At 42.9% G+C, this 27,560-nt stretch overlaps 1 protein-coding gene across 5 annotated transcripts in view; it reads left to right on the top strand.

Moving 5' to 3' along the window:
* Positions 1 to 1,236: 1,236 nt before the first annotated feature.
* The window catches only part of LOC137384839 (peroxisomal succinyl-coenzyme A thioesterase-like), a 49,291-nt gene continuing 22,967 nt past the window's right edge, over positions 1,237 to 27,560 (top strand). The window contains exons 1-10 of one of the 5 annotated variants that reach the window (XM_068059395.1): positions 1,240 to 1,365; positions 4,736 to 4,827; positions 5,930 to 6,062; positions 10,938 to 11,138; positions 12,543 to 12,642; positions 14,095 to 14,285; positions 17,656 to 17,831; positions 19,846 to 19,965; positions 21,890 to 21,972; positions 22,313 to 22,406. In XM_068059395.1, coding sequence (XP_067915496.1) covers positions 5,969 to 6,062; positions 10,938 to 11,138; positions 12,543 to 12,642; positions 14,095 to 14,285; positions 17,656 to 17,831; positions 19,846 to 19,965; positions 21,890 to 21,972; positions 22,313 to 22,406 — 1,059 coding nt within the window. In that variant the 5' untranslated portion in view covers positions 1,240 to 1,365; positions 4,736 to 4,827; positions 5,930 to 5,968. Of the gene's footprint in view, positions 1,366 to 4,714; positions 4,828 to 5,653; positions 6,063 to 10,937; positions 11,139 to 12,542; positions 12,643 to 14,094; positions 14,286 to 17,655; positions 17,832 to 19,845; positions 19,966 to 21,889; positions 21,973 to 22,312; positions 22,407 to 27,560 lie in introns of those variants that run through there. The other 4 variants (XM_068059393.1, XM_068059396.1, XM_068059397.1 and 1 more) reach the window with 4 other exon arrangements.

The raw sequence follows: 27,560 nt of genomic DNA, 5'->3' as shown, positions 1-27,560 counted from the left end.
TAGATGTTGAGAAGATGTTTCCACTAGTGGGGGAATCTCGAACTAGAGGACATAATTACAGAATAAGGGGGCACACATTTAAAACTGAGATACGAAGGAATTTCTTCTCTCAGAGGGTGGTGAATCTCTGGAATTCTCTGCCTCAGAGTTGTGGAGGCTAGGTCACTAAATGTATTTAAGGAGGAGGTAGATAAATTTTTGAAATCATGGGGAGTCGAGGGTTAGGCGGAGCAGGCCCGAAAGAGGAGTTGAGGCTTGGGACAGATCAGCCATGATCTTATTGAATGGCGGGGCAGGCTTGAGGGGCTGAATGCCCTACTCCTGCTCCTATTTCTTATCTTCTTATGTTAAATAATTGTCCCCGCCATCTTGCCACACTTAACAATTCCATCATCTCATCAATCCCTCCCATGTCATCCCTCCCTCCTATGCCAACCCATCCCATCCCTTTCATACTATCACCATCCCATTCTTTCCATCCCTTCAGTGACATTCCATCCTCCAGTGGCGCAGTGGTTAGCACCGCAGCCTCACAGCTCCAGGGACCCGGCTTTGATTGGGTACTGCCTGTGCGGAGTTTGCAAGTTCTCCCTGTGACTGCGTGGGTTTTCGCCGGGTGCTCCGGTTTCCTCCCACAGCCAAAGACTTGCAGGTGATAGGTAAGTTGGCCATTGTAAATTGCCTCTAGGGTAGGTAGGTGGTAGGGAATATGGGATTACTGTAGGGTTAGTATAAATGGGTGGTTGTTGGTTGGCACAGACTCGGTGGGCCGAAGGGCCTGTTTCAGTGCTGTATCTCTAAACTAAACACTCCAGAGTATAAAATGTGCCCAATTTTCTTTCATCGGGCTGCCAATTCACTATCTTCCAATGGAAATTCAATCATAAAATTTCTTTTGTATTTAATAGGATTACTGGAATATCACATAGATATGAGGATCACAGTTAGTATCCTGTAACTGCATATTACTGAGCTTCCATCCAACTTAATGTAAGGTTAGTTTGCTAGAACGATCTAACCATAAGCATCTAAATAAAAGCAAAATACTGCAGATGATCGCACATGCGCATTCCTGGAAATCTGTGGGAAAGGAACGCACATGCGCATTCCTGGGAAACGATCGCACATGCGCATTCCTGGAACTCAGTGGGACCCGATCGCACCTGCGCATTCCAGGGAAACTATCGCGCATGCGTATTTCTGGAACTCAGTGGGAACCGATCGCACCTGTGCATTCCAGGGAAACGATCGCGCATGCGTATTTCTGGAACTCAGTGGGAACCGATCGCACCTGCGCATTCCTGGGTATCACTGGCGCTTGCGGAAATAGGAGAGCTCGGAGCACAGATGGCTCTCCCCTTTCAGGTTTAATTACTTTTTAAGCATTTTTTGGCTTGTTTTTCATAACCTTAAACTTTAGCAAATCTCGGTCAAAATTACCAGTCCAATTGTTCGTGTCCTGTAAGAGGTAAACAGTCTCTGTGCAGCAGCTCTGCATGGCCTAGTCCATTGGTGAGATGTGATCGCAGCCTGGTTAAAAATTGCAGGACTAGAAACTTGCATTAACGGGGCCCATTTTCCTCTGCCCATACAGCAGCCGTTTCTCAGTTTCTTTGGATCCTGCTTTTGCCAAGTTTTTCTCTCGAGAAGGATCAATTCTGCAGGAACTCTGGCTGATTCCCTCTCTCTCTAAAGCAGGGGTCACTGGATACTGATCAGGAGCAGGAACCGTGGCTGATTTCCCCCTCTCTCATTAACCCAGGGGTCACTGGATAGTGATCAGGAGCAGGAACCGTGGCTGATTTCTGCTCTCTCTCTAACGCAGGGGTCACTGGACAGTGATCAGGAACAGGAACCCTGGATGATTCCCCCTCTCACTAACTCATGGGTCACTGGACCGTGATCAGGAGTAGGAACCCTGGCTGATTTCTGCTCTCTCTCTAACGCAGGGGTCACTGGACAGTGATGAGGAACAGGAACCCTGGCTGATTTCCCCCTCTCTCACTAACCCAGGGTTCACTGGACAATGATCAGGAGCAGGAACCCTGTCTGATTTCCACCTCTCTCTAACCCAGGGATCACTGAAGAGTGATCGGGAGCAGGAATCCTGGCTGATTTCCTCCCTCTCTCTACCTGCTTTGCTACTAATCTCCACCCTTCTCTCACCTTTACATGGTCCATCTCCGACACTTCCCTTCCCTTCCTCGATTTCTCTATCTCCATCTCTGGGGATAGGCTGTCTACTAATATCCATTACAAGCCCACCGACTCCCACAGCTACCTCAACTACACTTCTTCACACCCTGCCTCCTGTAAGGACTCCATTCTCCCAGTTTTTCTGTCTCTGACGTATCTGCTCTGATGATGCTACCTTCCATGACCGCTTTTGATATGTCTTCCTTTTTCCTCAACCGAGGATTTGCCCCCACTGTGCTTGACAGGGCCCTCAACCGTGTCCGGTCCATTTCCCGTACCTCTACCCTCACCCCTTCCCCTCCCTCCCAGAACCGTGACAGGGTTCCCCTTGTCCTCACTTTCCACCCATCAGCCTCCATATCCAAAGGATTATCCTCCGCCACCTCCAGCGTGATGCCACTACCAAACGCATCTTCCCCTGTCAGCATTCCGAAGGGATCGTTCCCTCTGTGACACCCTTGTCTACTCCTCCATTACCCCACCACCTCATCCCCTTTCCATAGCACCTTCCCCTGCAATCGCAGGAGGTGTAATACCTGCCCATTTACCTTCTCTCTCTTCACTATCCCAGGCCCCAAACACTCCTTTCAGATGAAGCAGCGATTTACTTGTACTTCTTTCAATGTAGTATACTGTATTCGCTGCTCACAATGTGGTCTCCTCTACACTGGGGAGACCAGACGCAGACTGGGTGACTGCTTTGTGGAACACCTCCTCTCAGTCCGCAAGCAGGACCCCGAGCTTCCGGTTGCTTGCCATTTCAACACTCCCCCCTGCTCTCGTGCTCACATCTCTGTCCTGGGATTGCTGCAGTGTTCCAGTGAACATCAACGCAAGCTCGAGGAACAGCATCTCATTTACCGATTAGGCACACTACAGCCTGCCGGACTGAACATCGAGTTCAATAATTTCAGAGCATGGCGGGTCCCACATTTTACTTTTATTTTTAGTTATTTTTTTCTTTTTCCTTTTTAAATATTTTTTCATGTTTATTTTATTTTATTTTATTTCATCTTGGTTTGTTCAGTTTGCTTACCCACTGTTTTTTTTCATATATGTACTTGCGGCTGTTCAGTTTTCAGTCCGTTAACACCCTATCTGTACTAATGCTTTGTCTTTCAACACACCATTAACATATTGTTTGCCTTTGCTCCACGACCTTCTGGTCAGCTATTCTGTGACCTTGTCTTATCTACACCTTCTCCTTTGTTATCTCTTGCCCTGCCCCTGCTTTACTTGCTTATAACCTTTTATATTTCTAATAGTTGCCAGTTCTGAAGAAGGGTCACTGACCTGAAACGTTAACTCTGCTTCTCTCTCCACAGATGCTGCCAGACCTGCTGAGTATTTCCAGCATTTCTTGTTTTTATTTCAGATTTCCAGCATCTGCAATATTTTGCTTTTATCTATGAATGCAAGGTTGTTCTTTCCTTGAAACTGCATTGAGCTTTGTTGGAACAAGGCTAATATCAAAGCGGTCAGGTAGCTCATGGTTGCAGTGGCAGTCATTAGATATTTGTTTAACAAAGCAGCCACATTTTCATTGTAAAGGAAATCAAATGCTATCTAGTAGATTTGAAGAAGAACAAGTGAATTACTGCATCAAATAGAAGATACAGTTGGGGTTCTGGACAGTGGTGTGGGAGGAGGAGGGGTGTAGTGCATTTTCTGGTTATGCACAGGAAGATGTCAGAGGTAGGGCAGCTGTAAGTACAGATGGTGGGAAAGTGAGCCAAGGTGTAAGGAATAATCCTCTGGAAAGTGGGTGTGGGGGGAGGGGGGGCGGGGAGCAAGACATGCTTGGATCATGTAGATGGTGGAAATGGCAAAAGTTGATATAGCAAATGAGGAAGCTGTTGGAATGTAAGGCAAGGATTAGGGGGACTGTATCATGATTGTAACAGGACGGAGAAGGGGAGATGCATGAGAAATGGGACAGGCCCAGTCCAGGACTTCATTGATCACAATAGAGGGAAAGCTTCAGCTGATGAAAAAGGAAGATGATTCAAAGCTAATCCAATGATGGTCCAAGACTTTATTGGCGTGTGGCTGTTGTCATGGTCCTGTAGTTTTTATTCGGAATATGTGGTTTGCCTTTAAGGCTCGCAAGGGATCAGTATTGCTTAAGAATCAGCAAGCCTCAGGAGTTATAGGAAGGTGCATTTTCGTTGCCTTAGAAACAGGCATTTGGAGACTGTGATTCAAAGAGTGCATTCTCGTTACCATAGCTATAGCCACTGGGAGTGAGCCTGATGCGATACATTTGTTACAATTCAATTTTGAACTGGCTTATGAGTTGAAGACAGTTTGTTCTAACAGACACAGAGGACACAGCTGTGATAAGCACACCTGAAAAAGAGCTCTCAACCATTTAAACTGAAGGAAGAGGGTTTTAGTCTGTTTAATTATTATCTCTCAAAATTCTAAAACATCAAGCCAAGACAGAGATCTCTGGTAATTTAAATTGAAGAAAGGGGGGTTAACTGTGACAATCTTTTATCCCTCATAAACTCTAAAGTCAGACTGATTCTGTTGAAAGTGTTTGCAAATCGTTAATTGTTGAAATTCGCTGGGGAAGGAAAGCAACATCCTGTGAGGACTTCGAGCAACATTGGACTGTAAATTTGCAAGGTCTCTAATTTTTTCTATTTTTAAATGTTGTTTATTTCTTCATAGTGTTTAAGAATTTAGTTCGTCTAATTAAAGAGTTAATTTGTTGATTTAAAGACACCTGGTTTGGTTAGCCTCCTTCGGGGGTGTTAATAGATGGTACAATTTGGCTGGGGAAAGTTTTTAAGTGATATGTTAGCCGATCTGTGGAATGACGCGATTGAATTAACAGTTGGTCCAACCACAGTCAGAATCGTATATTTTATTTGGGGGCTTTGACAGGAGCGGTCAGGCGTAACACTGTGAATAGGACAGTTGGGGGAAAGACATGGCTATGGATCTGGTATCTGATACATAATTGAGGGATTAATTATAAATAGTTCAGTGATTTTGGATGTTTTACCATTAGTTCCTGTCATCCATATTCAGATACACCGTGGTTGAAGCACTTTGGGCATAGGCATTTGTGACAACTGCTGGTACAGGCTAGGAACAGCATGAAGATTGAAAAGTATAGTTGACAGCCACATGAGATTAGTCAAACCACACTGCATTCAGTGGGTCACATAACATGACCATCACAACACCATCTGCGCGCGCACTACCAATGGAATGTTGCTGTCACTGCTTTTTATATATAACAGAGATCTTATCTGTGCATTGATGCTGATAAAATCTCTTTTACTATAGAAAGGTTGCATTACATAAATAGAAAGTTCAGACATAAGTTGAAAAGTGGTAAATGCTCGACTTGAAATTAAGCCAGGGGACCAATCCTGGATCATTGCAGAGAATGCAAGCGCGTACCAGGAGCAAGACCAGGCAGAACTTAGGATGAGAAATAAAGATTTCTGTTCCCATCAGAATTCTGGCACCTGTTGCCACTAGGAAACATCATTTTAGTCACTTTTAGCATATTTTTCTGCTTTGGTAGTTCTGTTTAAAATGTGACCAAGAAACTTGTACATAGGTTATGCATTCAGAGTTATTCATTTATGCCCTAGAATTGTGTAGATCAGCCAAAGACAAGTGATGCTTGTAGCAAGTCAACATATAGAGCTAGTGATTTTTAACTTTGATCATTATTGTTAGATATTTTACTCCTATTTGGATATTTTCACAGTTGCACTTTTCTTGGCTTCACTGCTTAATCTATTAAGTTATGAAATACTTTTGGATGCAAAGATTCATTAGCGGATGCTATTCTAATGGTAGCCGCAAGATGATACCTTCTATTGGAAGACAGCTCTCTTCAGGTACAGTATTATATTCTATGTTACTATTGTAACCTTTTTAGATTAAGTGCACAGTGATGGATATTATCTGTGTTTGGTTTTTGGGTCTGTAGTCTACTTGTCAATTATTTTGTATAATGTATGGTTTGCTATTGTCCGTGCTGGGAAAGGCAACACCAGCAGAATACTGCTGTTTCTAAAATAACTTTTTAAAATCCCAATTTACTGAAATCATTGTGTTGGGGTTCTATCACTATCAATGACTGTTAAGGAACTGCTGTTCAATAACCTCTCCCCCAACATAAATAGGTCAAATTAATGAAAGTGTGACCTAAAGCATTATAGTTACTATATCTATAAAAAGCACAAATGAAAAAAAAAAGTTACTCCTTTCACAGACCATGTATATTCTGCTGTGTTGTTTACCATAATCACTTCTTCAGTATACTAAGGAGTTCCACGTAAATATTCCATGATTTCTAAAGGCAGACTTATCAAAGCTTCAGGATGTTAATTCAACCCACATTTCCATTTAAGTCTTCCTCAGAAAATATTACTTTCTCATATATTCATTAGGATACAATAGGGGTAAAATTTAACTTTGTCGGTAGCACTAAATGGGCAACAAAGAATTGGCAGCCCATTTTACACCTACAGAATGTTATTTTCATTGAAATCATATGTATGTGTTCTGGAAAAGTGTGTGCGTACAAGTATTAAAAGTAACTAGAAAAGGATTTGGTTCTGAAAATTTTAGCAGAACTCAAGTGAACAAATCATTGGAACCTGATGGCATGAGCCCTAAGCTCTTGAAAAAGGTTATAGAGGAGATAGCAGAGATTCTGATCACAATTTTTCAATCCAAAGAAGCGTAGGATAAACTGGCGAACTATATATCTGTTAGAGTCATAAATTAGAATTCATGATTTGAAATCAAATTAGTCAGCATTTCAGAATATGTTCGATAATCAAGGACAGCCTTGTTTGGACAAATTTAAGAAAGCTTTTTGCACGTGTGCTGATTGTATAGATAAAGGTAATGCAGTAGATATAGTGTAAACAGATTTTCAGACAGCATCTCACAAAAGGCTTGTTACAAAATTCCAGGCATATCATATAAGAGGAAATGCAGCAGAATAGGTAAGAAATTGGGAGACAGGATATAAAGCTTTAGGATTAATGGGTGTTATTCAGACTGATAGACCATAGGAGCATAGGGATCATAGTATTGAAAATTTTAACTGCAGGTTAGGAGGGCTCTTGTAAAAATATCAGGAGGATATAGATAGGATAATGGAATGGGCAAACTAGTGGTAGATAGAATTTAATGCATGAAGTGTGAGTTTAATGCATTTTGATAAATGAAACAAAGATTGGGATATAAATCAGTTGAGATGTACAAAAAATGTGAAGAGCTGAGTGACTAACAGTGCCAATACATAATTCCTTGAAAGTCATTAAAAAGGCCAATCGTATTTAGTATAGCCAAATGAGCAAAGAGGTAATAAATTTGTACAAGTTAAACCGTAGTTAGAATACAGTGGCAATTTTGGGACCCCATTATAGAACAGACATTGAAGCATAGTGGTTAGATTCAGAAAGATTATGCCCGGAGATAAGAGGCTAGAAAATGTTAGTTGCATGCAGGCCATTCCCAAGCTAATTGAACTGAAACAACTCTGTTTGCAAATTGTTATTTTTGAACAATCTGTGACCCTTTGTGTCCTGTAGCAGTTCTTGAGACTTTTCCCTCTCGTAATGCATCTTGTTCATGAGACCCACCTCCTGCTTGCTGGACCTTATTCGCACTAAACTGCTGACTACCCAACTTCACTTCCTAATGCCCATGTTAGCTGCAATAAAAAAAGAAAATGCTGGAAATGCTGAGCAAGTCAGGCAGAATCTGAAACATTAACTGTTTCTCTCTACAGCTGCTGCCTGACCTGCTGAGTACTTCCAGCATTTTCTGTTTTTATTTCACAGAATTCACGGTATTTTGCTTTTGTGCCCATGTTAGCTGATACTGCTAATGGTTTCCTCCTCTCAGGTACTACCCCCCCTCCCATTCAAATACTCATTTAGGGTTCCACCAGGGCCACTTGACTCCAGACCTCATTACAGCTTTGGTCCAAACATGGACGAAAGAGCTGAACTCCTAGAGGTGGGGTGAGAGTGATTGCCCTTGACATCAAGGCAGCATTTAACCGTGTGGCATTAAGGAGCCCTAGCAAAGTTGAAGTCAATGGGAATCGAGGGAAAAACACTCCACTGGTTAGAATCATGCCTAGCACAAAGGAAGATGGTTGTGGTTTTTGGAGGCCAATCATCTCAGCCCTAGGACATCACTGCAGTCGTTCCTCAGTGTGGTGACCTAGGCCCATCCATATTCAACTGCTTCATCAATGACCTGCCCTCCAACACAAGGTCAGAAATGGAAATGTTTGCTAATGATTGCAGTGTTCAGTACCATTTTCAACTGCTCAGGTAATGACGCTGTCCATGTCTGCATGCAGGAAGACCTAGACAATATTCAGGGTTGGGCTGATGAGTGGCAAGTAACAGTTGCACCATTCAAGTGCCAGGCAATGAGCATCTCCAACAAGACAGAATCAAACTACCTCCCCTTGACATTCAATAGCATTATCATCGCTGAATGCTCCACCATCAACAACTGGGCGTTTCCATCGACCAGAAGCTTAACTGACCAGCCATGTAAATAGTCTACAAGAAAAGTTCAGAGGCTGGGAATTCTGTTGTGAGTAACTCACTTCTTGACTCCCTGAAGCCCGTCCCCCATCTATAAGGCATAGGCCAGGAATGTGATGGAATACTCTCCACTTGTCTGGATGAGTGCAGCTCCAACAACATTCGATAAGTTTGACACCATCCAGGTCAAAGCAACCCGCTTGATTGGCACCCCAGCCATCACCTTAGACATTCACTCCCTCCACCACCAGTGCACAGTGGCAGCAGTGTGTACCATCTACAAGATGCACTGCAGCAGCTTGCCATGGCTTCTTCAACAGCACCTTCCAAACCCGTGACCTCTACCACCTGGAAGGACAAGGACAGCAGGTGCATGGGAACACCATCACCTGCAAGTTCCACTCCAAGTCACACACCATCCTGACTTGGAACTGTATTGCAGTTCCTTCGCTGTCTCTGGGTCAAAATCCTGGAACTCGACAGCACTGTGGATGTACCTACTCAAGATGGACTGCGTTGTTTAAAGAATGTGGCACACCACCACCCTCTCAAGGGCAAATAGGGATGGGCAATAAATGCTGGCCTTGCTAGCATGCTCGCATGCTGTGAACAAATAAAAAAAATCTGTTGTCATCACCACTTCTTCAAAAAACCCACCCTTGACCTCTCCGTCCTTGCAAACTACTGCCCATCTCCAATCTCTCTTTTCTCTCCAAAGTCCTTGAATGTCTTGTTGCTCCCAAACTTGTTCCCATCTTTCCTGTAGCTTCATGTTTGAATTCCTCCAATCAGGTTTTCACCCCTGCAAAGCAGTGAAACATCCTTTATTAATGTCACAAATGACATCCTGTGTCAGTGTGAACATGGTAAACAATCCCTCCTCATACTTCTTGACCTGTCTGCAGCCTTTCACGCAATTGACCAGGCTATCGTCCACACCCCCCCCCCCCCCCCCCCCCACGCCTCTCCATTGTCATCCAACTAGGTCGGGCTAGACACACTGGTTCCATTCTTACCTATCCTGTCATAGCCCAAGAATCACTTGCAATTGCGTCTCTTCCTGCTCCTGCAATGTTAACTTCTGAAGTGCTCTAAGGATCTTCTCTTAGCTCCCTCCTATCTCTCCTCTTCATGCTGACCCTCGACTTAATCATTCAAAAACACAGCACCAGGTTCCACATGTATGCTGACAACATCCAGGTCTACCTCACCACCACCTCTCTCGCCCGCCCCCCCCCCCCCATTGTTTGTGATTTGTCTGGCTGATTCTCTGATATCCATTCCTGCATGAGCAGGACTTCTTCCAACTAAATATTGGGAAGAGCAAAGCCATTGTCTGCGGTTCCCACCACAGACTCTGTTCCCTAGCCACAGACTCTGTTCCCTAGCCACCGACTCCAACCCTCTCCCTAGTGTTTGTCTGAGGCTGAACTAGAACATTTGTAACCGAAATGAATTTCCTACTTCACCTGCTCCTCCACCTCCATAACATCACCCGTCTCAGCCCATGCCCTAGCTCACCTACTGCTGAAACACGCATCCATGCCTTTGTTACCTCTAAACGTAACTATTCCATTGCTCTCCTGGCCACCATCCCATCTTCCACCCTTCTTAAACTTTCACCCTTCCAAATCTCTGCTGCCCGTATCTTAACTCTCACTGAGTGCCATTAACCCATTCTCCCTTTGATTGTTTACCTACATTGACTCCAGGTCTGGCAATGCTTCAATTTTTAAAATTCTTATCCTTGTTTCCAAATCCCCCTGTGTCTTCGCCCCTCCCTATCTCTGTAATGCTCTGCAACCCTCTGCGCTCCTTCAGTACTGGCCATTTGTGCATTCCCGATTTGAATCTCTACACCTCTCACCTTTAAGACACTCCTGAAAACCTACCTCTTTCATTAGGTTTATGGTCACCTGAACTAATATCTCCTAATGTTGCTTGGTGTCAGATTTTGTTTGGTAATGTTCTTGTGAAGCACATTGGGATGTTTCGTTACATTAAGTGCACTATATAAAGTGCGCTGTATAAATGTAAGTTGTTTTTGCTGATTGGTTCATTGCACCAGACATGCAAATTATCATTCTACATGATCAGATTCAGTTGGTGGAAGTTGAATTGTTTTAAAATTTATTTCTATTACTAGAGTATACACAGACCTGCCTGTATGCACTTTTTTTTAAAATCTAGGTGCTGTGAGAAGTTACAGTGTGGCACCCATGATCAAAGTGGAACCGACAAGGGGACTTATAGATGAGCCAGTAAAGCTTGAGATTGTACATTTAGTGCCCAACCAACAAGTCACATTGCAATCAAGGCTGCTGTCTGAGGAAGCCGACTGGTGGGAGGCGTATGCTCACTATGTCAGTGATTCAGAGGGAATTGTCCGAGGTTTGTGCAACTAAGTTACTATGCAACTTTTACCTTTACAAAGTAATTTCTTCTCATTGAAACATTGAAGAGGGCTTTAACTCTCAAGGACGAGTGGATTGCGGACCGTCTCTGAACGCACCCCCATCCCCAACTATAGTTGATGCCATCTTGATGTTACAAATTTTGTAATTTTTGATATATACCCTATGTTTTAGAAATTTACACATCATCTCCTCTGTCCTTCTCTGCATTGATTCTGGCCAGAAGACTTTTTGTGCAGGCTTTTCTTCCATAATATGTCAGTCAGGATTGCCCTTACAACCTGCAAGGGTCAAATAGGGAGAAATTAGAAAAGAACAGTTGGAATGAAAAATTACACGCAATTTAAATATCTTGACTTATTGGGCCTTGTATGAATCTAGAAAAGCTTTCACTGAAATTGTTAATGTAATTGATTCCAAGCCAATTGAAGAAAAGGGAGATTTTGTTTATTTATTCGTTTCATGGAATGTGGGCATTGCTGGCAAGGCCAGCATTTATTGTCCATCCCTAATTACCCTTGAGAAGGTGGTGGTGAGCCGCCGCCGTGAACTACTGCAATCCATCTGGTGTGGCTATGCAGACAGTGCTGTTAGGAAGGGAGTTCCAGAATTTTGATCCAGCGACAGTGAAGGAACAGCGATATATTTCCAAGTCGGGATGGTGTGTGGCTTGGAGGGGAACTTGCAGATGGCGGTGTTCCCATCCATCTGCTGCCCTTATCCTTCTAGACGGAAGAGGATATGGGTTTGGAATGTGCTGTTGAAGGAGGTGTGATGAATTGCTGCATCTTGTATATGGTACACACTGTTGCTGCTGTGCGCAGTGGTGGAGAGAGTGAATGTTTTAAGTTGGTGGATGGGGTGCCAATCAAGCGGGCTGCTTTGACTTGGATGGTGTCAAGCTTCCTGAGTGTTAGAGCAGCACTCATCCAGACAAGTGGAGAGTATTCCATTACACTCCTGACTTGTAGATGGTAGACAAGCTTTGGGGAGTCAGGAAGTGGGTTAGTCACTGTAGAATTCCTGCCTCTGACCTACTCTTGTAGCCACAGTATTTATGTGGCTGGTCCAGTTCAGTTTCTGGTCATTGGTAACCCCCAGGATGTTGATAGGGGATTCAGTGATGGTAATCTCATTGAACTCAAGGGGAGATGGTTAGATTCTCTCTTGTTTGAGATTGTCCTTGCTGGCACTTGTGTGGTGTGAATGTTACTTGCCTCTATTAATTATGTAACCTTTAACTTTTGTAACATTTGCTAAATGCCTTATGTTTAAAAAGTGTGATTTTTAAAAATATATTCACCTGAATAGTATTCAGTATCTAGATAGAAATGTCATTAACAGAAGCCTACTGTAAACATCCTTTAATGGTATTGTTCAGTCACCAGAGATGAATCGTTGGGAGGCACTTACACTGGCCGGGAACCGATGGGCTTAATATGGAGCATGATGCTTGCACCTGGTAGTCGTCCTTCAATGAGGTACACTGTTTCTAAAATGCTTTGGGCATTAACCCATATTGATCTGTTAGAAAATAGGGAACTGCTTATATTTATATTTGTTTTATATTTGTGCGTTTTTCTTAACTTTTTGGAAGCAAATAAACCTGTGACCATTTTTATAAATTGGAAGAAAACCTTTTCTGTCTGTGCTTACTTCTTTTTGTCCTTATTTTATTTTCATTTTAGTAATCTCCATATAACAAAAATAAATCCTATTTTTTTTTGTTGTGAATTTTGTAATCAAGTTGGCTGAGAAATGGTTTTCTAGTTTGAAGCATGCTCTACTCATCGTAAATATTGTACTTCAATCCCAACCCCACAATACCTCCTAGTATACCACTGACAATTTTCTGATTTCACACAGCAATCATTCTGAGGTGAAGTTGCCATATGTGTTGCTCTAATGGGGCCATCTACACTCAGGGCATAATTGAGTCAGCTAAAGCTTTCTTTATTTAAAACAGTCAACAGATAGAAAATTTTAATTCCATAGTATGGGTTGGATTTAAATCCTGGTGCTGGAGATAAATGGTCAGAATTCTGATGGCTTGCAATCTTTGCGCCATTTTTAAAAAAAAACAATTGGGGATGGGAGGAGGTATTTTAACCTTTTAATGGATAATGTATGTCTGCAAGACAAAAAGAGGGTCTGAGACAGGTAATTAAAATGCTGATTAGCTGTCTTTTTTGTTTCCTCAGACTGCAAGTAATAAGTAATTTGATAGCTAGTTTCAGTAATCAGAAAATACCTTGCATCTGTTGTGATGGAAGGTTTTAGCCTCATTTGTGAGTAGCCAGAAATAAAGCAGGGTTCCAAATATTGGTGGGCAGACAAGCTTTTGGAAGAGGCAGTTAAGCAGCAATAGGTTGTGAGGAGGAAGAAATACCAGAGATAGAAGTTAGAAATTTACTTTTAAGTCAAGTAAGATGACCAATTGAAGTGAGTAGTGAGGTGTATTTGTTTTGTATTATGTGAAGGCATGTTGTACTAGTTGAATTAAGTGAATCTGATCATAACTATTGCTCCATATGATCATCTGCTGTGAAATTTAACAGTGTAATAGTTCGTATCAGCATTCTCATGGACAACACTGAGCAATTGCTTGCACAAGCTTTAGTGTTGAATTGAAAAGAAAAATTATTTTTCTGTTTTATACTGGTATCAGTGTGTGTAACAAATCTGTGATTCTGTGACAACTGAACTCTGAGGTCTACTGCAGCCATTCTCCAACTTTATGGCATGTGGCTTCCTCCACTGAGGGAAGTGAGTCTGCCCGAGTTTCAGAAATAGCCCCGGGGCAGAAAAATCGCATGGGGACAGGCAAAAGGCCCAATTCTACTAAAACAGGAAAATGTATGCCATCACGTTTTTAATTCTATTTTGACTTTTAGCTATGTTATAATTTTTGCATACGTCAATTTACCTTTTAGGCTGAGGAAGAAGGATGTTACAGTCCCATATTTGGTCACCATTTCTGTGTATAATGGATGGATTTCCAGTAATTTTGACAAACAGGCAGTATTGGCATCAGTTGTATTAGAACGTTTTTATATGGCCCCTGGCACCACCAGATTAGAGATTAAAGAGCATCATATCATTGGAACGATGTTCTTTCCACCAGGTAACGGGAGCTATGTTGCAAGATAATAACGTTTCACTATTTATCTTTACTTCTTTTGTATCCAGCATGACATGGTCATTTTGCAGTTATGACTTTTTCTCAGTGACTTTCTATATCTGACCACTAATGGATATAACCTTCTCTCTTCCCTACCTGATTCCTTACAATGGAAAAAGTGAGGCAAAAATAGCAATACATAGCATTCATTGTGTGTCTCGGGCTGTCCCAATTAAATAGTGGGAAAACCAAAACAGTTGCCTTCGATCTCCGCTACAAACTCAATTCCCTAGCTATTGACTCCATCCCTCTGTCTGGCAGTTGTCTGAGGCTGAGCCAAACTGTTCGCAACCTTGGTGTCATACCTTCAACATTCACTCCCTCTACACCGTGCGCAGTGGCAGCAGTGTGTACCATATACAAGATGCACTGCAACAACTCACCAAGGCTCCTTTTGACAGCACCTTCCAAACCCGTGACCTCTACCATGTAGAAGGATAATGGCAGCAGATGCTTGGGAACACCACCATCTGCAAGTTCCGCTCCAAGCCACACACCATCTTGAATTGGAGCTACATCGCTGTTCCTTCATTGTTGCTTGGTAAAAATTCTGGAACTCCCTTCCTAACAGCACTATTGGTGTACCTACAATCCAAGGACTCCAGCGGTTCAAGAAGGCAGCTCACCACCACCTTCTCGAGGGCAATTAGGGATAGGCAACACATCCCACGAACAAATTAAAAAAAAATTTGACCCATTGGTGAGCTACCGACCACTTATCTGCACCGTCACTAAGACCGCCTATTTCCACCTAGCTTTAGCTCATCTGATGCTGAAACCCTCATCTGTACCTTTGTTACCTCTAGACTAGACTATTCCAAAACGCTCCTGGCTGGCCTCTCATCTTCCACCCTCCATAAACTTGAGGTCACCCAGAATTCTGCTATCCATGTCCTTACTTGCATCAAGTTTCGTTCACTCCTCATCCCTGTGCTCGCTGACCCACATTGGCTCTCTGTTAAGCAACACCTCAATTTTAAAACACCCATCCTTGCTTTCAAATCTGTCCATGGCTTTGCCCCTCTCTATCCCTGTAATCTCCTCCAGCCACATGACTCTCAGATATCTGTGCTTTTCTAAATCTGGCCTCTTGAGCATCCTCAATTTTAATTGCTCCACCATTGGTGCCTGTGCCTTCAGCTACCTGGGCCCGAAGCTCTGAAATTCCCTTCTTAAACCTCTCTGGCTCTTTCCTCCTTTACGACGGTCCTGAAAGCCTACCACTTTGACCAAGCTTTTGGCCATCTGCCATAATATCGCTTTATGTGGCACGGTGTCAAATTTTTGCATCTCTTTTTGTGGCCTTTTTGTGCACCCTACTATCTTTACCCCGCAGTTGACAGGAGAGCTTTTAGCTGTCTTAGCCCCTGCTCTCTGGAACTCTCCCAAAACCCCCCACATTTCTATATCTCTTTGCTTTTACAACTGTGTAAAGTGTCTTAGCAGGTTTTGTATGGTCAAATTGCTGTATATAGTCAATTGTATATGTTTATATGTGTAATGCAGGTTGAAAGGAACTTGCTTCTCATGCAAAGCTAATATGGTCAACTCCCAATTCCAGTTGAATGGATTATTTTGATCTAAATATAAAACCATCTTGTACCAAGTCCCATGGCACTATTTCGTAGAAAACTAGTGGGGTTCTCATTAAAATCCTGGCCTAATATTTATCCCTCAATCAGCATCACAAAAACAGAACCGATTACCTGGTCATTATCATATTGCTGTCTGTGGGAGCTTGTTGGGCTGCATATTGGTTTCCTACATTACAACAGTGACTACACTTCAGAAGTACTTTATTGGCTGCAATCCAAGTCTTTCTTTCAAGTCTATTTGATTTCACTCCTATTTGGTACTCCTGAATTTCGTGCTTTTCCAATATTTGCTTGACTTCAAATTTGATTAGTCTAACGCAATCATAGCTCCTCTGAACCGCCTCCAACGACTTTACATCCTTCCTTAAATAAGGAGATCAAAACTGCCCACAGTATTCGAGATGTGGTCTCACCAATGCCCTGTATATCTGAAGCATAACATCCTTACTTTTATTTTCAATTCCTCTTGTAATAAAGGATAGCATTCCATTAGCCTTTTTTATTACTTGCTGTACTTGCATACTAACTTTTTGTGACTCATGCTCTAGAACACCTAGATCCCTCTGCACCTTGGAATTCTGCAGTCGTTCTCCATCTAAGTAATACTCTTTTTGTTTTATTCTTCCTGCCAAAGTGAACAACTTCACATTTTCCCACATTATACTCCATCTGCCAGCTTTTTGCCCACTCACCTATACAGGCCTATAGACCTATCTATATTGGTCTGCAACCTCCTTATGTCCTCTTCACAACATACTTTCCTACCTATCTTTCTGTCATCTGCAAATTTAGCTACCATGCCATTGCTGCCCTCATCTAAGGCAATGACATAAATTGTAAAAAGTTGAGGCTCCAGCACAGACCCATGCGGGACTCCACTCGTCACATCCTGCCAATCAGAAAAGGACCCATTTATGCATACTCTGTTTTCTGCCTGTCAGCCAGACAATCTTATATCCGTGCTAATATGTTACCCCCTACACCATGAGCTCCTACTTTGTGCAATAACCTTTTATGTGGCACTTTGTCAAATGCCTTCTGGAAATCCAAGTGTAGTGTGTCAACGGCTTCCCTTTATCCACGGCACATGTCACTCCTTTAAAAAAAACTCCACAAATTAGTTCAACATGATTTCCCTTTCACAAAATCATGCTGACTATTCTCGATTATCTTGAATTTTTCTAAGTGCCCAGCTATAACCTCCTTAATGATCGACTCTAACACCTTCCCCACGGCAGACGTCAAGCTAACTGGCCTATAGTTACCTGTTTTCTGCCTCTCCTGTCCCCGCCACCTTCTTTCCCCGCCCCCCCCCCCCCCTTCTTGAATAGAGGGATTAAAGATGAGGTGAATTTTCCCCAATATCCTGCTGACATTCATCCCTCAACCAGCAGCACATAAAAACAGATGATCTGGCCACATATCCCACTGTCGTTGTTTGGTTCTTGCTGTGTGTAAATTGGCTGCTGCATTTCATACAACAGTGGCGACATGTGAAAAGTGCTTTAGGATACCCTGCAGTTGTGCATTTCACTATGTAAATGTCTGTTCTTGCCATTTGTGAAGCATCTAAAGATTCTTTGTGCTTGCAAGTTGTTCTACAAAATTTACTTTCAGTGTGCATTAATCATCATTCAGCTGTAGTACACAATGCCCTACTGAATTACAACAACCTGTTAGCTGCATTTTAGAACTATACCTACTGTTGTGTTTATTAGGCTCTGGACCATTTCCTGCTGTTCTAGATATGTGGGGTGGTGGAGGAGGTCTGGTTGAATACCGTGCAGCTCTTCTTGCATCACGAGGATTTGCGACCTTCGCTTTGGCTTATTTGGGACATAAGGGCGTCCCACAGCCACTGCAAACCTTTGACTCAAAACTCTCTTACTTTGAGGTAAAGAAAATTTTAATGGGTTGCAGTGATTCAACTACTTTGGATTTAAAAATGTGATATTTCGGTAGTTGGCAGATACCACATTACACTATCGGAAAACATCAATGCCAAAAGTACTAATGTGCCAAAGAATTGTAAAAATCTACATTGATTGTCATATGCATAATTCCACAGATTAATCGCTGAATAATTCAGAGACATTAAATTCGGAAAACATATGTAATTTTTAGCTAGGGTAAACCTTTACATAATTGAATTTATACTTCAACTCTGTTATTTCTTATGGATCCCATTTTCTTCCTACAGTATTTTGATTTTATATACTGTCAGATCTCCCATGATCAGTTGGAGGTTTTGTAAGAAAAAGATGTAATGCCAAATTGTATTATCAGCATTGGGGGAATCTGGGGTCTGCCAGTAATGGGATGGTATCCCAATACTTTCAGAGGAGATTCCAAAGTCAGGGAGCACTGGAACCTGGCAGTATTTGGAAGGCAGGGTCTAAGAGCCCTGTGAAAGAGGTGGGGGGTGGTTGGAAATGTGATGTGGCAAGCAGAGTGGGACCCAAGTTGCATTCAGCCCAAGAACCCAACACCCCATTGCAGTGTTGGCTGTCAGCTTCCTCCCATGCCCCATCTATAACCTCCTTTGCACCATCATGGCACCTCCTTCCCTCGCTGTATTCCTCCTCGTTGTAGAGAATGGATACTGGTATGGATCAGACTGTGCTCATGCTCTTCATGCCCATTGGTTTAAATTACATTGGAATATATTACATTCAGGTGCAAAAGAGGAGTTTTCTCTTCTGTCTGATAAAGAAGGCTACAATATTTGTTAACGTTTCAGGTCAGTGACCCTTCTTCGGTTCCGAAACTGATCCGAAACGTTAACTCTGCTTCTCTTTCCACAGATGCTGCCAGACCTGCTGAGTGGTTCCAGCATTTCGTTTTTATTTCAGATTTCCAGCATCCGCAGTATTTTGCTTTTACAATATTTGTTATTGGACAGATGTAGGCTTTTGTAATTGTTGACCGTAACACACCACGGCCACCTTGTCACTTGCTTGCCCTAGTATGGATTGGATGTGATTACCAAGCCAAGGAACTGAATCTTTGTAACTGAAGAATAAATCTGCATGGGCAGTACCAAGATCTCTCTTTCTCAGTGCGATGACTTGGGTTTCTCAGTGCTGAAGATGGCACGCTTTTTGTTCACTGTCCATTTCTGACGATATGTGGCTACAGTGATTTGTGCCCGTTTTGGGGAAAGTTAGTATTCTCAGAAAACAAAATATAATTTTTGATTACGTCTAGCAATTTGGAATTGCTCAATTTTCTATGTTAACAATCCTAGATAATTTTTTAAATCTAATGTATGCTATTTCTCAAAAACACTTGGAGCTTTGGGCCTTGCATTTCCTCTGTGGTTGTGCCTAAACTTGGGCAGGCAAAAAAAATCTAGCTCCCTGCCAGCCAACGCTACTTATGGGGTTTTCTACCCAAAGTAATGCTGGCTGTACAGCATATCCGCCCACATCTTGGCTTGTCTATTCTAATGGAACACAAGTAACACAATGGTTTTGTAAGATGTATTTCCTGTTATTTGTGACATAGCAGATTTGGGAGGGTGTGCGGGTGGTTGTTAAATAATTGACCAGTTTGCTCTCTGAGCACATTCATTAAGTAAATTTTCGAATTTAAGAAGTTAGTCCTTTTTTAAAAAAAAGCCAGGAAGGCGCTGCAACATTTCCCCATCATCGATCAACAAAGGCAGCTACTCTAGCAGTACTGTAAAGGACACGAGTACCTGAGCTCAGTGTATAAATGACCCCAACCTAGGAAATGGGCCAAAGTGAGGCTTAGGCAAGGGATGGCTGAAGTCATGCCCTGCTGAAGATCCAGCACCATTGCAGCAAAGGCAGTTCAAGCGTTTAGTGTTTACTATTGTCATATTTATAGAGATGTTGCTGTTAAGTCACAGAGGGCACTTGAACATTGTATTTACTGATTCACAGGAGGCCTTCAATGCCCTGAATAACCATCCAAAGGTCGCAAAAGGCAGAGTTGCTCTTTTGGGGTTGTCACTTGGATTCACACTTGCACTCCTAATGGCAACAAGGATCCCAAATATTCATGTAAGTTGTCCAGCCATGAAACATACTTAGACAAGAAGAATATTAAGTCTCCGATATAATGGAAGCTTGGTAGAAGAATACAGTATGTCAGGTTCAGTTGTCTTACTACTTCGAGATCTTAACCAAGTTTATATCTATTCACTCTGTGTATTCTCAGTAATTATTACCTACAGAGCAATTCCTGTATAATTTGTTTTGAAACAACTGATAGGTAAAAGAAGCTTGTGGAAAAAAATTGCAGTGCCAAGGGTCAAAATAAAAATTGATCTGTATATTTTTTTTGTAGCCTTCAAACTTGTAGCTGAGAACCCATGGTATACCATGTATTTTGCAGTGGGGATTTATTCAGCAAGTCTTGCCCTTGTGCAAGGGAAATTAAATCCGATAGGACACTCTGAGCAACAGTTTCCCAACAAACTAGTGCACTTCTGTGGTCATTAATGGTTATTACTTTGGCTTTTGAAATTAATTTATTTTCTGAACATTGATCATATTATCCATTAACCACATTGCTATCAAGTGGCACTTGCTTAGCAATAACCTGCTCAGTGACACTCAGGTTGGGTTCTGCCAGGACCACTCAGCTCCTGACCTCATTAGTCTTGGTTCAAACATGGACAAAAGAGCTGAACTCCAGTGGTGAGATGAGTGACTGCCCTTTGACATCAAGGCAGCATTTGACTGAGTATGGCATCAAGGAGCCCTAGCAAAACTAGAGTCAATAGGAATCAAGGGGAAAACTCTCCGCTGGTTGGAGTCGTACCTAGCGCAAAGGAAGATGATTGTGGTTGTTGGAGGTCAATCATCTGAGCCCCAGGACATCACTGCAGGAATTCCTCAGGGTAGTGTCCTGGGCCCAACCATCTTCAACTGCTTTATCACTGTCCTTCCTTCAATCATAAGGTCAGAATTGGGGATGTTCACTGCACAATGTTCAGCACCATTCGTGACTCCTCAGATACTCAAGCAGTCTGTGTAGAAATGCAGCAAGATCTGGACAATATCCAGGCTTGGGCTGATAAGTGGCAAGTAATATTCCTGTCACACAAGTGCCAGGCAATGACCATCTCAAACAAGAGCAAATCTAACCATCTCCCCTTGACATTCAATGGCATTACGATCACTGAATCCCCCACAATCAACATCCTGAGGGTTACCATTGACTAGAAACTGAGCTGGAGTAGCCATATAAATACCGTGACTACAAAAGCAGGTGAGGGGCTAGGAATCCTGTGGCGAGTAACTCACCACCTGTCTCCCCAAAGCCTGTCCACCATCTACAAGGCACAAGTCAGGAATGTGATGGAATACTCTCCTTGCCTGGGTGGGTGCAGCTCCAACAACGCTCAAGAAGTTCGATGCCATCCAGAACAAAGCAGCCCACTTGACTGGCACCCTCCCACAAGCATTCACTCCCTTCACCACTGATGCACAGTGACAGCAGTGTGTACCATCTACAAGATGCACTGCAGCAACTTATCAAAGCTCCTTCGATAGCACCTTCCAAATCCGCGACCTCTACCACCTAGAAGGACAAGGGCAGCAAATGCTTGGGAACACCACCACCTGCAAGTTCCCCTCCAATCCACATACCATCCTGACTTGGAACTATATCGCCATTCCTTCACTGTCATTGGGTCAGAATCCTGGAACTGCCTTCCCAACAGCACTGTGGATGTACCTACCCCATGGACTGCAACGGTTCAAGAAGGCAGCTCATCACCACTTTCTCAAGGGCAATTAGGGATGGGCAATTAGGGATGGGCAATAAATGCTGGCCTTGTCAGCAATGTCCATATCCCATGAACGGATAAAAAATAATTACCCAGCATCTTGCCCATAGTTTTTTCTTTACCACAAATACTTTTTATTTAACTACTGCAGTTGATCCATTTAATTCAAAAATGATCTGCTTTTCCCTTAGCCCAAGTGCTTAGTCTGCATCAGTGGAAGTCATTATAACCCTCTCCAGGATGGAAAAAGCACTATATTTATTGACAATTGCCTGTAAGTTAATCTAATTTCCTGGTGTTTTTATGTTAGTTTATTTACTGCTCTTCATATTGGCATAGCTAAATATCCTTCCTTTGGGTTGCAAAATGTATAATGTGAGGGTGGTGCTGTTGAAAGTTGGGGGAAGTGGTTGTCTTCTGCAAGAAAAATTGAATGGTCTTGATAAGTTCACAAATGCATTCTCCACTGTTTTGAAATCAGTAGGCTACGTAAATCTCTGAAAAACTTCTTTAAAAAAACTGGGACAGTTAATGGATTTAACAGAAAAGTTACCTGTTATTGTTGGGTTTCATTGTTCAGCCATTCACTTTTCTGTTTTTTGCCTCCACAACAGTATATCAGATAAAATTAAATATACAGAAAATGGTGCTATGATATGGAGAGAGATTCCCTTGCCATTCCCAGATGATCCAAAGTTGATGGTGCAGGTAAAATATTCTGCAATGTATAGCAATGATAAAAGACATTTAGTTTAATAGAAACTGCAGAGCAGATTGCAATGGAAAATATTAATTTCTGTGTGATTTGTATGACTTTAAATTGTTTAAATCCACCATTGATGCACAGTGGCAGCAGCGTGTACCATATACAAGATGCACTGCAGCAACTGGCCAAGGCTCCTTCGACAGCATCTTCCAAACCCGCAACCTCTACCACCTAGAAGGACAAGGGCAGCAGCTGCATGGGAACACATGATTCACACATCATCCAGTAAGTAGCACAAAGTTCAGCTCGACTGAGTCCTGCAAGCCAGAGTGCTTAACTTGGGAATGTGGTAAGTTTGGGAATTTCAAGGGTTGATCTCTTTCTAAAATCTAGTCAAGTTTGCATTTAGCATTGCACTTAACTTTAACATTAAATTGTAGTTTCTTTCAGTCTTAGCCAGTGGCAAACAAGCTGCACAGTTAGTTAATTAGGTACAAAAACAAGAAATGCTGGAATCACTCAGCAGGTCTGGCAGCATCTGTGGAAAGAGAAGCAGAGTTAACGTTTCGGGTCAGTGACCCTTCTTCGGAACGGAGAAGGGTCACTGACCCGAAACGTTAACTCTGCTTCTCTTTCCACAGATGCTACCAGACCTGCTGAGTGATTCCAGCATTTCTTGTTTTTGTTTCAGATTTCCAGCATCCGCAGTATTTTGCTTTTAGTTAATTAGGTAACTAGTTCGAACTGGTTCCCTAGTTAGCAGGGCCTGATTCCAGTCTCTGGAATTGCAGCTGGTATAAATACAAAAGCTTTTGCTAACACACAAAGTAAGTAGCACGAAGTTCAGCTCGACTGACTCCTGCAACACCAAGTGCTTAACTTGGAAATTTGGTAAGTGTGAGAATTCAATACAGTAAAGGAGGAGGTGCTCTCCTGGTCTTTTACAAAACAAGGAATGATCCCAAGTGAACGATCTGGAGACGGTGAGACTTGAGAACTGAAGCCCAGAGGCATTAATTAGGTGAACTTGTCTAACAGGATCGAGGTTCTTGCATCTTGTATGGATGAGGGTCTGCAGGGAGGATGAGCAAACTGACCAGAGCACTGTGGTGCAGGGGCTATTCAAGTGGGAGGAGTAAAAAGGAATGTAGTAGTAGGGAACAGTATAGTTAGGGGGATAAATACTGTTCTCTGCAGCCAAGAGCATGAGTTCTGAAAGCTGTATTGCCTGCCTGATGCCAGGGTTAAGGGCACCTTCTTGAGGCTGGAGAGGAACTTGGAGTGGGAGGGGAAAGATCAGTTGTGGTCCATGTGGGTACCAATGACATAGGTAGGATGAAGAAAGAGGTTCTGCTGAGGGAGTATGAGGAGCTAGGGGTTAAATTAAGAAGTAGAACCACAAAGGTAATAATCTCTGGATTACTTCCTGAGCCATGAGCAAATTGGCATAGGGTAGATAAGATCAAAGAGTTGAATGCGTGGCTCAAAGATTGGTGAGGGAGAAATGGGTTTTGATTCATGGGGCACTGGCACCAGAACGGGGGAAAGAGGGAGCTGTACTGTTGGGACGGCCTTCACCTGAACCACGCTGGAACCCATGTCCTGCCGAATCATATAACTAGGGCGGTAGAGAGGGCTTCAAACAAAATAGTTGGGGTGGGCGGGAGGAAAGGGTTCAGGCGAGGGGAAGTTTAGAAAGCTAATGAGAAAGGATAAGGTAATAGCACAGGGTAGCGAAATGGGTAATGCTAATCAATGTGTGACAGGAATGGACAGAGCGTACGAACATAACAGTGTACCAGCAAATAAGGTCAGAGTAGGGAAAAATGGTAAAAAGACAGAATTAAAGGCTCTTTATTTGAATGCTCGCCGCATTCATAACAAGATGGACGAATTGATAGCACAGATAGAAATAAATGGATATGATATGGTAGCCATTACAAAGACATGGTTGCAAGGTACTTGGATGGACTGAAGGCACTAGATACTGCAAAGGTTATGGGCCCTGACAATATTCCGGCAATAGTACTGAAGACCTGTGCTCCAGAACTTGCCGCGCCCCAAGCCAAGCTGTTCGAGTACAGCTACAACACTGGCATCTACCCTGCAATGTGGAAAATTGCCCAGGTATGTCCTGTACACAAAAAGCAGCACAAGTTGAACCCGGCCAATTACTGCCCCATCAGCCTACTCTCAATCATCAGTAAAGTGATGGAAGGCGTCATCAACAGTGCCATCAAGCGGCACTTGCTTTGCAATAACCTGCTCAGTGACACTCAGTTTGGGTTTCGCCAGGGCCACTCAGCTCCTGCCCTCATTACAGACTTGGTTCAAACATGGACAAAAGAGCTGAACTCAAGAGGTGAGATGAGAGTGACTGCCCTTGACATCAGGGCAACATTTGACTGAGTATGGCATCAAGGAGCCCTAGCAAAACTGGAGTCAATTCGAATCAAGGGGAAAACTCTCCGCTGGTTGTGAGTCGTACCTAGCGCAAAGGAAGATGATTGTGGTTGTTGGAGGTCAATCATCTGAGCCCCAGGACATCACTGCAAGAGTTCCTCAGGGTAGTGTCCTGGGCCCAACCATCTTCAACTGCTTTACCAATGACCTTCCTTCAATCATAAGGTCAGAAGTGGGGATTTTCACTGATGATTGCACAATGTTCATCAACATTCACGACTCCTCAGACACTGAAGTAGTCCGTGTAGAAATGCAGCAAGACCTGGACAATATCCAAGCTTGGGCTGATAAGTGGCAAGTAATATTCGCGCCACACAAGTGCTAGGCAATGACCATTTCCAATAAGAGAGAATCTAACCATCTCCCCTTGACAGTCAATGGCATTACCATCGCTGAATCCCCCACTATCAACATCCTAGGGGGTACCATTGACTAGAAACTGAATTGGAGTAGCCATATAAATACCGTGGCTACAAGAGCAGGTCTGAGGCTAGGAGTCCTGTGGCGAGTAACTCACCTCCTGACTCCCCAAAGCCTGTCCACCATCTACAAAGCACATGTCAGGAGTGTGATGGAATACTCTCCACTTGCCTGGATGGGAGCAGCTCCAACAACACTCCAGAAAATTGACACCATCCAGGACAAATAGCCCACTTGATTGGCACCCCATCCACAAACATTCACTCCCTCCACCATCGATGCACAGTGGCAGCAGTGTGTACAAGATGCACTGCAGCAACGCACCAAGGCTCCTTAGACAGCACCTCCTAGATCTGCGACCTCTATCAACTAGAAGGACAAGGGCAGCAAATACATGGGAACACCACCACCTGTAAGTTCACCTCCAAGCCACACACCATCCTGACTTGGAACTATATTGCCGTTCCTTCATTGTCGTTGGGTCAAAATCCTGGAACTCCCTTCCTAACAGCACTGTGGGTGTACCTACCTCCCATGGACTGCAAGGGCAATTGGGGATGGGTAATAAATTCTGGTCTAGCCAGCGACACCCACATCCCATGAATGAATAAAAAAAAGTGACCAAGACTGGGAACTAAATATTCAAGGGAATTTGCCATTTTGGAAAGATAGGAAGAAAGGAAAAGGAAGTCACAGAGTCATTTACAACACAGAAGGAGTCTGTTTGGCCCATGCTGGATCTGCACGGAGCTATGCAGTCAGTCCCACTCCCCAGTGGGGTAAGTTCCTTTAATGAAGGATGAGATTAGTGCAATAGTACGAAATAATTTTGGCTCAGAAGATCAAGATGTGGAATCAGTTTATGTGGAAATAAGAAATAGCAAAGGGAAGAAATCACTGGTAGGAGTAGTTTATAGGCTCTCTAACAGTAGCTACACTGTAGGACAGAGTAAAAAATCAAGTAATAATGGGGGCTTGTAGGAAAGGTATCATGGGCAACTTTAATCTTATAGATTGGACTAATTTAATTGGCAAAGGTAGCCTGGAGGATGAGTTGATAGAGTGTATTAGGGACAATTTCTTACAACAATATGTTCTAGAACCAACCCACAAGCAGGCTATTTTAGACTTGGTAATGTGTAATGAGATGGGCCTAATGAATGACTTCAGAGTAAATGATCCTCTCGGCAAGAGTGATCATAACATGTTAGAATTTCACATTCAGTTTGAGGGTGAGAAATTTAGGTCTGAAACTAGTGTCTTAAATTTAAATAAAGGCAACTACAAGGATATGAAGACAGAGTTGGTTAAAGTGGACTGGGAAATAAGTTAAAAGTAAGACAGTAGAGAAATAGTGGCCGACATTTAAGGAGATATTTACAAACTCTCAACAAAGATGTATTCCATTGAGAAAGAAAGACATGAGAAGGTAGCCACAGATGGTGCATCTGAAGGAAGTTAAGGATGGTATCAAATTGAAAAAAAGTGTACAGTGCGAAGATTCATGATGGGCCATAAGAGTAGGAAAATTTAGAAACCAGCAGAGGATGACTTAAAAAAGGGAGAAATTAGAGTATGAGAGTAAGTTAGCAAGAAATTTAAAAACAGACAGCAAAAGATTCTGCAAATATTTAAAAAGGAAAAGAGTAGCTAAAGTAAGTGCTGGTCCCTTTGAGGATGAGACTGGGGAATTAATAATGGGATACAAGGAAATGTCAGAGACTATGAACAAATTTTTTAAAATTCATTCATGGGATGTGGGTGTCACTGGCTATGCCAGCATTTATTGCCCATCCCTAATTGCCCTTGAGACGGTGGTGGTGAGCTGCCTTCTTGAACCGCTGCAGTCCATGTGAGGTAGGTACACCCACAGTGCTGTTAGGAAGGGAGTTCCAGGATTTTGACCCAGTGACAGTGAAGGAATGGCAATATAGTTCCTAGTCAGGATGGTGTGTGACTTGGACGGGAACTTGCAGGTGGTGGTGTTCCCATGCATCTGCTGCTCTTGTCCTTTGAGGTGGTAGAGGTCGCAGGTTTGGAAGGTGCTGTCTAAGCAGCCTTGGTCTGTTGCTGCAGTGCATCTTGTAGATGGGACACACTGCTGCCACTGTGTGTCAGTGGTGGAGGGAGTGAATGTTTGTGCATGGTGTGCCAATCAAGCGGGCTGCTTTGTTCTGGATGGTGTCGAGCTTCTTGAGTGTTGTTGGAGCTGCACCCATCCAGGCAAGTGGAGAGTATTCCATCACACTCCTGACTTGTGCCTTGTAGATGGT

The sequence above is a fragment of the Heterodontus francisci genome, chromosome 27, assembly GCF_036365525.1.
Source record: "Heterodontus francisci isolate sHetFra1 chromosome 27, sHetFra1.hap1, whole genome shotgun sequence".
In the NCBI taxonomy this organism is placed as follows: domain Eukaryota; kingdom Metazoa; phylum Chordata; class Chondrichthyes; order Heterodontiformes; family Heterodontidae; genus Heterodontus; species Heterodontus francisci.
The sequence above is the reverse complement of the archived record's forward strand: the minus strand, read 5'-3'. Positions and strand labels throughout refer to the sequence as shown.